This window comes from Sebastes fasciatus, chromosome 8 (genome assembly GCF_043250625.1).
Source record: "Sebastes fasciatus isolate fSebFas1 chromosome 8, fSebFas1.pri, whole genome shotgun sequence".
Taxonomy (NCBI): Eukaryota; Metazoa; Chordata; class Actinopteri; order Perciformes; family Sebastidae; genus Sebastes; species Sebastes fasciatus.
Genome location: NC_133802.1, coordinates 15,456,460 through 15,467,399, shown reverse-complemented (window position 1 = coordinate 15,467,399; position 10,940 = coordinate 15,456,460). Strand labels below are relative to the sequence as shown.

At 36.3% G+C, this 10,940-nt stretch overlaps 1 protein-coding gene across 1 annotated transcript; it reads right to left on the bottom strand.

The window, feature by feature from the left end:
• Window positions 1-1,943: 1,943 nt before the first annotated feature.
• LOC141772604 (prostaglandin E synthase 3-like) lies at window positions 1,944-7,586 on the bottom strand. Its single transcript, XM_074643757.1, has 8 exons — window positions 7,395-7,586; window positions 4,760-4,873; window positions 4,553-4,622; window positions 4,322-4,420; window positions 4,092-4,181; window positions 3,319-3,375; window positions 3,092-3,125; window positions 1,944-2,984 (listed from the first exon to the last, which is right to left on the bottom strand). Coding segments are annotated over exons 1-8 (486 nt in total). The 5' UTR covers window positions 7,397-7,586; the 3' UTR covers window positions 1,944-2,964.
• Window positions 7,587-10,940: the final 3,354 nt, after the last annotated feature.

Here is a 10,940-nt window from a genome sequence, read left to right as displayed (position 1 = left end):
TATTACTGATACATTAATAATAATATATAAAAATAGTAATAATAATGATCCTACATTGCATGCAATTACTATTAAAAATATCAAGAAATGTTCTTGTCAAAATGTCAGCTTATATTATTGCATTATTATTACTGATACATTCATAATAATATATAAAAATGTACTTCATAATAACACGTTGTATGTTATTATGCTTATTATATATTCATTTTCGGAAGTAACAGCTGTTAAATACATGTAGCGGAGTAAAAGGTAGCCTACAATACCTCAGAACTGTATTTAAGTAGTCTGTATTTTATGTACCTTTTCATATTAACGGTTAGTCACAGGTGTGAGACAGATTGTACTTTTTGAAGTAAAAAGTACAATCTCAAATGTGGAGGAGTAGAAGTATTTGGTAGCATGAACTATTATTATCTTTTTAAAATAATAGCAATAATTAATAACAAATTATTTTTGTTATTATTATTAATAATAGTATTAATTGTAACAACAATAATAATAATAATAACCCTACATTATTATTTGCAATTACTATTAAAAGTAACCTCAGGGAAATGTTCTTAAAACATTACAATTATTTTCAGCTTTTATTATATATTATTGCATTATTATTACTGATACATTATTACTTAAACAAGATATATTGTTAGTTATTTACTTCATAATAACGCATTGTATTTTATTATGCTTATCATATATTAATTTTTGTAAGTAACAGCTGTCAAATACATGCAGTAGAGTAAAAAGTACAATCTGAAATATGGAGAAGTATTTAGTAGCATGTATTATCTTTTTATAATAATAGCAATAATTAATAACATTAACTATCATTATTGATAATGATAATAATAATGACTCTACATTGCATGCAATTACTATTAAAAGTATCCTCAGGAAAATGTTCTTAAAATATCAATTTAAATCATTGTTAGCTTTTTATATATTATTGCATTATTATTACTAATGCATTAATAACATTTAACGAGTAAATTAACACATTACAAGTTTTATATATATAGTTATTTACTTCATAATAACTCATTGTATTCTATTATGCTTATTATATATTCATTATATTCATTTTCGCAAGTAACAGCTGTCAAATACATGTAGTGGAGTGAAAAGCAGCCTAAAATACCTCAGAACTGTATTTAAGTGGTCTGTATTTGATGTACCTTTTCAAATTTATTAGTCACAGGTGTGAGGTTTTTTTTCCTCAAAAAAAACATAATAAACCAGTTTAGATTATCGTAAGGACGCAGGTTTCAATAAAAAATTAATGACAGCTATCTTAAAGTATTTAGTGATAACCCAAGTCAGGCTAATTCTCTAAAGTTTACAAACAATAGTGAAATATACGCTTTTATTTTAATGTGCTTCAGGGTGAAAACAGGAAACTAATGTTGCAAATTACAGTCACCTTCTCGGAAATGAGAGTGAGGAAATCAGGCCTATAGAGGAAGTATGCTAATATTCAGGGCCGAGCAGCCTGCAGGTTTCTGGGTCCTAGCACCGAGATAGGATTTACAGTACTCAAGTAGAAACACTGTTTTATGGTTAACATATCTAAAAACTACTCTTGGACAACATAAATAGAAGCAGTATTATTGTATCTGTAAAACAATTTCATTATCAATGTGTCATACCACACAATCCCTCCACAATCCAGTAATGCTCTCTAAAGGGGATGAACCTTAAAAACAATTCCCAAATATTACAAGAGAACATTAAGTGACATTACAGCATGACAGCAGGTTGCTACAGTTGCCTTTGCAAGAGTTCAAATACTTTATCCAAAATATATTTCAGTGAAAATGCATTTAATGACTTAAGGAAATTACATCTGTTACCAGGTTAGGAGCTCAGCTTGCTCCCACAACTCCCTAAATTATGTATTCTGGAAATAAGGGGAAATTAATAAAAGAAAAAAGGCATTTAAATGATTCTTAAACAGTTTATTAGAAAGATGTAGACAATAAAAAAAAGAATTTTCCACTGTAATTCAACATGTTTTGTCTCCCCTTACATTTTACTGACAGTGCAAATAGAATTTGGTCATTACACGTCGCCGTATCGTTCTGACACGCCCTCGTCAAGAAGGGAGGATGAAAATAAACGGACCTGGAGAATAGCAACAAACCGCATGATGTTGAGGCCCAACCAAGCTTCAAAACTCTTTATCAGCTGCAAAACATTTCACTTTGCTTCTGCAGTCTAACATGAGTGTGCATGTTAGGTTAGGCATGGAGACAGGAACTGTTAAGATACTAAATATGTGGAATCCATTATGATTACCAAAGTAGGCGATAAAACTGGGAAGATGCTGCAATGATTTTAGAATATTCCAATTTTACAAACATTAAAACAAGAAGTAAAAGGGAAACATGTAAGCTGGAAGGTTAAGCCACCGAAACAACAACTGGCTTCGTGGATATCTAATTCACGGCACATGGAAGGCTTTAGAGGAACCCAATCAGTAAATACATCTAATTCTTATGATGTACATAACTAGTGTCTTTTTTAAATCAAGAAATAAACTACACTGGTCGACCTACTTAAAACCACAACATTGGGAATGGGTGGGCCTAATCATTTTTTAAAACCACAATTAATTTGAAAACAAATTGTAAATTTGTTAACACGTATTGCTCAGTTGAGGACAACTATACAGCTTTTCCAACAAATAATGTGTGCTTACTTGTAATATTTAACAGTAAAACAAGATACCCAAAAGGTGCGGTACAGCAAATGGAAGTGGAGATAGCTGCTCTGTACAATACCATGCATATCAACCTTCAGTGTACTGATCGGTCAGGAGTTGGAGCTGAGGCTATGGATTTAAATATGGCTACTGACTCATATGTACAGTTGTCTGTCACTGCCTTCAATTTCAAGATATACATTTGTTATGATTCCTCTTGCCCTCGGTTCTTCCATTTTTCTTCCCGGAGTCTTAGTCTTCTATTCCAAATCTGGCATTTCTGAAAGTAAAGTGGAACAGAAATAACATTAAACTTCGTCACAACAAACGTATTACTCTATCAAAAATGGAAGCCATCATATACAGATGTAATTGATAAATACTTACTCTCATCATCGCTATCTGCAGACGCAGACTCATCCTGAAGGCAAAAAACAGGGATATAAGATTGAAAACTGTTACACATTAAACCTGATTTAATGGTTCACTACAATAAGATGAGTGCCTTAACCCCTACTGACACTGATTAACATCTGATTTATGATCAGCTTTTATTTCTGAATATAAGCTTAATGCTTAGAAATGAAGTGAAACTAAAAAAAAAGCATTCTTACATCCTCAGCACCGTCTAGATCGGGCAGGTCCTCATCCCCTCCCATGTTGTTCATCATCTGTAAAATGAAACCAAAATTGTTAACTATTAAAAGTACTCATTATTAAACAAATGCTGCTACTGCAAAATACATCAATCTGAGCACTCAGAGTAGGGCAATGATAGAAAATCTTTTGAATCTTTCTCCGTTTAAGGTTGGCAAACACTAGATAGTAGGGATGCACCAATTTCACTTTTTGTCTCTTAGTACCAATTATGGTATCTATACTCAGGGTATTGGCCAATATCAAGTACCAATTCAACAGCAGTGCCAGGTTTTCTTCTATCCATTTTCTTCAATAATTATTTTGGGGGCATGTTATGTCTTTATTAGATAGTAACAGTAGAAATAAGAAAGGTGGGGGAATGACATGCAAAAACGGTTTTCGGTCGGACAGGAACCGGGGACGCTGCCATTCATTGTTTACCTAAAATCTGTACCTAACTGGTATCTTATACCAGGTGTGAAATATTCAGTTGTTACATTGAAAAATACAATTATCAAATTAGTATTCTTCAATCTAATTTTTTAAACAGACATTATATTCCTTAATTTTGTCTTCTACCCACATTCTTTTAAGTCTTGGCCAAATGCCATGCGTGGGTTTTTCGGGTGGGCCCGTTTGTGACTGATAAAAGCTGTTGCAACAATTTAGGAAAAGCTCTCCATTGTGTCAAACTTTGACATCTTCAAGGCAATTATGACTTCCACATTAATCCATGCATCGTGCTTACATCTGAGAATTGATCGAAGTTGCCTATCTCCTCATCAGAGTCGTCCTCCCAGTCTTTCCAGTTGTTGAAGTCGACACTGAGCCAACTCAGCTGTGAAAACGCAAAATATTGATTTCTCATTTATGACATTGTAATGTACATACTGTAGATTAACTGTATTGTACTGTTAACTGTTTCAAATGTATGATACACAATGTTATTTACATTTAATGGGTTTGTGTTTAACTGACCTTAGCCTTGTCTTTTGTTAGCCTTGGCCATGGCTTCCCTGGCTGTGCTTTTCGTAAATAGCACAACACTGAGCGATCTGTGCGTTTATGTTTGGACTCCTGCGTATAAGTGGAAAGAAAATAAAGGAATGTGTGGTCAGTTTCTGTCCGCACCTTATACAATGTAATCTGCAATATGGTTCCAATGTTATAAAGTAATATTAATCAAAGCAATGATTCTGTGTGACTTACATTTTCATCGATGGCTTCAAAAAGGGCTATTTCATTGTCATGTTTGACATTGTCAGTTCCTCCAAGACAACTGTGGAAAAAAAAAAAATTACACTTAAGTAACCTGTTTGTTGTTTTATTTTTCCCAGAAATTAGTTAAGAGCAGAACCAACACCAATAAATTGAACAAGAAATTCATGGTTAAATGCAACATGAGTATAAACGTACCTGAAACCACACTTTGTTTTATCAAATTTGATTTTAACATCTTTGCTGTCGGCTACACAGAACTCTATAAAAACGGAGTCCCTCCTATCGTACCACTTAGCTGTTGCTGGATGCCTGTGAAGAGACAGAGGACATCAAAACATCAGCACATGTAAACAGTCTGTTACAGAACTTAAAGCATAAAAAAGTTTACTAGATAAATTCACCAAACACATTCAAAGTATCCGGTTAATAAAAAAAATACAATGAAAATGCCTAACCTTTCCTATTTATTGTACAACAGCACAGCTCATCAGACCCACAACTTGCATAAAAAATACATAATACAGGTCACCAGTGCTGGTGACAGGTGGGTAAGGCATCAAAAAGCCTCTGTATCAGGTTGCTACACAGCATCCAGTTACACAATGCGCTCCTGTATCAAGAAGCCTCAAAAGTGAAATATCTGTGCATGCTAAGATATGAAAAGTCAAATCAACTAGATGTTTTGTGTGGGTTCAGCTCAAGTTTCCCCATACATTATTGTAACCTTTATTTATTGTAAGTAGGGCTGTCAAAATTAGTGTGATAACACGTTAACGCAAATTCATTTTAAAGCCACTAATTTCTTTAACGCATTACTTTTTAGGTTGTAGTGGCTCAGTTTTAAAGCTAGAGTGAAGATACTGGTATCATATGAAACTAGAAAACCTAACGAAGTCATACTAGCTTGTCACGAAAGGAGTTAAATAACCCTCCAGACTTAGGGTACATTTTGGTGAGGAAAAACTGTCATGGCCATTTTGCAAGGGGTCGCTTGACCTCTGACCTCAAGATATGCGAATGAAAATGAGTTCTATGGGTACCCACGAGTCTCCCCTTTATGGACATGAGCAATTTATGATAATCACCTGCAGTTTGGGGCAAGTCTTAGTCAAATCAGCACACAGAGCTGTTGTTGCCTGTTGGGCTTGAGTTTGCCATGTTACGATTTGAACATACTTTTATACTAAAAGCAGTACCTGTGAGGTTTTCTGGACAATATTTGTCATTGTTTTGTGTTGTTAGTTGTCAGTAATAAATATATACATACATTTGCATAAAGCAAGCATTTTTCCACACTCCCATGTTGATAAGAGTATTAAATACTTGACAAATCTCCTTTACGGTACATTTTGAACAGATAAAAAAAATGTGTGATTAATCGCTATTATCTATGGACAATCATGCGATAAAATATTTTAATCGATTGACAGCTTGTAACCTTATAGATGCAAAAGTTATAATCATGCTTGTTAGAATAGATAGTTAGAATAATTATAAATAATAATTATAGTTAGACAAATTTAGGAACATTTAATTAGAGTATATGTATGGCTCAATAAGGAAGCTGGTTAATAATTAATAATTGACTTATGGAGGGGGTGGGATTAAATATATTTATACTTCTTCTCACTCCTTTTCGAATATGTAAATCAAGGCATCAAGTGTTTGACAATTTATTTTTCTTATGCTTTTCATTGTATGTAAATACTACTTGTTTCTGAATGTCCACTTGTTGGTATGATCACTCTTTTTCTTTATTTTTTTACAACAGCATTAATCAATAACGACTCAGTGACTACAGTTTATTGCTAAGTTAATATTTCTAGAAATAAATATATACATATATTTGCATAAAGCAAACATGTTCTCCCACTTCTCATGCTCAATTCACATTTTATGAAGTCCTAGGGTGAGACTATAATATCCAAATTTTACCATCAAATACATAAGTGACGCTCAATTCAATTCAAGCTCAGAGATCAGTCTAACTTTACAAGAGAACATATTGTTTTATTTACACCATTGGACACTAAAAAACGTATTAAATGATATTACAAACGTACCATTGACTGACGGTACTACAATGATGCAAGGCAGTAGTTACAACAGCATTAATCAATAACCTCCTCCTCCTGACTTCAGTTCATTGATAAGTTAATATTTATTTTATGTGAACTAGTGGTATCAATTTCTTCTGCAGCATGTTTACCGACACGACATTGCTCTAGGCATTAAAAACGACAGCATCATTATCCAAATCCTCTTACACACACATTAACGTGGAGCAACAAGGGCAGTGCCAGACAGTGCGTGGAAGCTAAAGCTGACACAATGTTGCTCACTCACCTTCACTACTTTAACATCAAACCTCTACCGTATTCAGGGTGGTTAGCTTTGAATTCAACATCACATATTTTAATGATAAAATCGTGACTTTCTAACACAGATAATCTAATGATCGCCTTCCTAGTCGCCCAGTGAACACACACTCGCTAAGCTAAGCTAACAGCGTTAGCCACTACGTTAGTTAAACCATGCGGTGCAACCTAGCAGCATGCTAACGGCGGAAAGTAGCGTTTATATCGTACTAATGCTAAACACCAGGTGTGCTTTGATAACGGAGACGGTGAATTGTGTTCTTTAACTCAGTATATGTGGTTGAAGCTAGGTGGATAGTTGCCGTGATCGTCCGGTTCATTGAAGGCAACAAGGCCAACCTCCCGCCTTTAGAGAAACAGCATGTTGTCAGACGGCTAACACGGTGTTAGCTGCTTGTTACTATTCTCCTCCGTTGATTACACCCTCCTCCTGTTAACTTTACACTACTTACATGTTTGAAGTGAAGGGAGAGCTTCTTTTTTCGTAGATAAAAACAAGCCTCGTTTAAAAGAAAGGTGGGTAACGCCTGCAGAAAGAGAAGAAGGAGTGCTGCCCACAAAACAAGCAATGCAACCCGCCTCTACTAGCCTGGTGGACTCTACCCGCTAACACCGGATCTTATTGCGTATCCCAGGCTGAGAATGAGCGTAGTGACGCAGCAGGAGCGTAGTGACGCTAGTAGGAGCGTACTTTAGACGCTTCTAGAGGGTTCAGCCACACTAGCGATGTGTTGGTTAAAAACGAGCCGGTTCAAAGAGCCGGTTCTTTTAAGTGAACGATTTTCTTTAATTAAAGGGACTGTTTGTAACTTTCAGAAATGCTTGTCAACAGCGACACCTGTGGCCATTAAGTCAACAAAAGTCAGCTTCGGGCTCCGCGGAGCAGCGGAGCAGAGACTCCGGCCCTGGAGACCAAAGCTACAGTCTCCCCTGTGTCTTCTGGCCGTGGTCAGGGGTCTGGAGCAGGAAGAGTTGACATTGTTTGCAAGACTGGCTTCACTAGATAGAACTTTGCGGTTTTTGGTGTTTCCGTGTAGTTTGTGTTGGAGTTTGAGTCTGAACAGCGTAGTCACACGTGAGCGTGCATATGCGAGCGCACATGGGAATCCGACCCGTTAGATTTATACGTGTAAGAAGTTACAAACAGTCCCTTTAATTCAAGGCAGAATGATAGGACGATCTTCTCCGCACCACGGGCACTCCATGCACTGACTGTGCGTGAATGTTGTGTTAATGACGTCAGTCTGACCAATCAGGTGATGACAGACAAGGATCATACATTCAAGCAGGGAGGGGTGGGGTTGCACGGCGCGCTGATGGTCTACAGGTACAGAGCAGGAGGGAGAGGAGTAGAGAAGGAGAGAGAGGAGTGCGGTGTGTGAATAGCAGACGAGTGACAGTCGGAAACGAAGCAGCATGTCAAATTATGGTATTCTGGAAATTATAAGGTTTAGTATAATTAAATTGTATAATTTAAGTGATATATGTACACACATACTAAACGTAGGTCAAAACAGCGCTAAATTTGGCTGAATTATTAAAGGCAGAAGTGGTAAAACGAAGAAAGATCCGGCTCTTCTTGGTGAGCTGAGCCAAATGATCTGGCTCACTAAAAAGAGCCGGAATTCCCATCACTAGACTCTACCCGTTAACACCGGATCTTCTTGCGTACTCCGGGATGAGAATGAGCGTAGTGACGCAGTAGGAGCGTAGTGACGCAGTAGGAGCGCACTAGACGCTTCTATAGGGTTCAGCCACACACAACTGCCAGCAGCAGGATGATGTGAAGGAGGCAGCGCTGTGTAATCTGATGTGGAACAAATCTAATGGGATCTGCTATGGTTGCTCCGTACCACCCAGTATGATCGCCTCATGTAACCTTCATCATGAACGAGTCATTTAATAGATGAAACTGGTAGGATTTCAGGTTAGAAGAAAATACACAATAAATACGTATCAAAATATGTGCATGTACTATAAGGGCGTCACAAACAAATAAACAGGTAAACATATATCAAATAATTAACGTATTACGAAATAATGGAAAATAGACAAGAAAAGATAATATATGCCTTTTTTTTTATCCCCAGAGGAGAATTTCGGCACAGCAGCAAAAATATATTCAGATAATTAGAAAAATTGAAAAGGGATATAGAGGAATAAGAGGTTTTAATAAAATAGAAACTAAGCAGGACAATATACTGTATATGTTATATATATGTTGTATATACAAACACACACTATATACACACATGTATATACATATTCATACAGTATATAACTACATACATGTATATGCATATACATATATACACATACATATATTCACATATACAGTATATACATATATACACACACATGAACACTGGTATATAACAATATAAGACGCTAATCTATAACAATGGAAACTAACAATTACTTTCATTATCGATTCATCTCCACATAAATCTGCTGAGTATTTTTTTTAAATGTAAGAAAAATAGTAAAAACTCAAATTGCCATTCAAATTTTGTTTTGTTCCAACCAACAGTCAAAAACAATTTAAATTTGCAATTATATATGGTAAATATCAGTAAATATTTATAAAATAGGGGCCGATTAACAGATTCGTTAATCAAAACAAAAAATTTCAGCACTATCCACTTGTGTAGCAGTAATTGTAAAAAAAAATATAACAATACCAATATAAAGTACACACATTTCAAAAGAACTAATCTGAGTGATTCAATCATCAAATCATTTTCTATAAAGTGAGATCCAGTGACGGAGTGATAACTAGAAATGTTCTGGCTCATGCAGATCAGCCATTAAGAATTATGGACAGGGACAGCTCAAAAGGTCAAGTCACTTATTTCAAAGCACAGAGAAAAAAAAATACTTCAAATAAGACTAACAGGTACATTCCTCCTTTTACCTTTAAACTAAAGGAGAGAAAAAAAAGCCCCTCCAATGAATGATTAGAGAAAAGTAAAATCAATCATTGATTGAAGAAATTACATTTAACAACCCCCCTCTATTTGTGTCACCTTCAAATGGTTATTAAAGATCCCCTCAAGACATCTTTATATAGAAACACAGTGCTTGGAGTAATAATTTGAGTCTGATGTGTTTTTTTCCACAATTACCTAAAATTCTTACATTAACATCTACCCATTCTCCCTCAGACATACACCAATCAGCCATAACATTATGACAGCATGGGCACCCTCACCCTGTCTGCGGCTACGCAGCCCCATACGCAACAAACTGCTCCTCACTGTGTGTTCTGTCACCTTTCTATCGGAACCAGCATTCACTTGTTCAGCAGTTTGAGCTACAGTAGCTCTTCTATTGGATTGGACAACACGGGCCAGCCTTCGCTCCCCACGTGTATCAATGAGCCTCGTGTCTGACCCTGTCGACGGTTCACCGTTTTATCCTTCCTTGGACCACTCTTGGTAGGTCCTGACCACTGCAGACCAGGGACATCCCACAAGGGCTGCAGTTCTGGAGATGCTCTGACCCAGTCGTCTAGCCAGCACAATTTGGCCCTCGTCAGTCGCTCACATCCTTACGCTTGCCCATTTCTTCTGCTTCCAACACAAAGTTCAAAATGTTCACTTGATGCCTAATATATCCCACCCACTGCCAAGTAACAAGATAATCAATGTAATTCACTTCACCTGTCAGTGGTCTTCATGTTATGGCTGATTGGTGTACGATGGCTCCTACTTCACTGAAGGGTCCATTCTCAGTTTATGCGCACTGGAAGTTACATATTGGACCAAGATTGGCTTCCAAATCTCTGTACGTACACAACTTAAATGCAGATTTGAGGTGAGCACAGAGAAACGTACCCTCTTCAGCAGATGCATGCGAGAACAGCCTTCTAAATACGAGGAATGCCACAATAATTTTGCCTTATTCAAGCAGTTTTATTTTAAATAAAGTTGCATTTTTTTGCTCTCCTCCCCTGCCAATATGTGTCCAGCTGCAAGCAAGGGCAGACTGTGAAGGCT

Bases quoted from the DNA above. Each gene is read 5' to 3' on its own strand.
- LOC141772604 (XM_074643757.1), bottom strand. The intron at 4,182-4,321 runs GTCAGTTAAACA...GCGTTTTCACAG, and splicing joins TAACAAAAGACAAGGCTAAG to CTGAGTTGGCTCAGTGTCGA. The intron at 3,126-3,318 runs GTAAGAATGCTT...TTTTGCCTTCAG, and splicing joins ATCTAGACGGTGCTGAGGAT to GATGAGTCTGCGTCTGCAGA.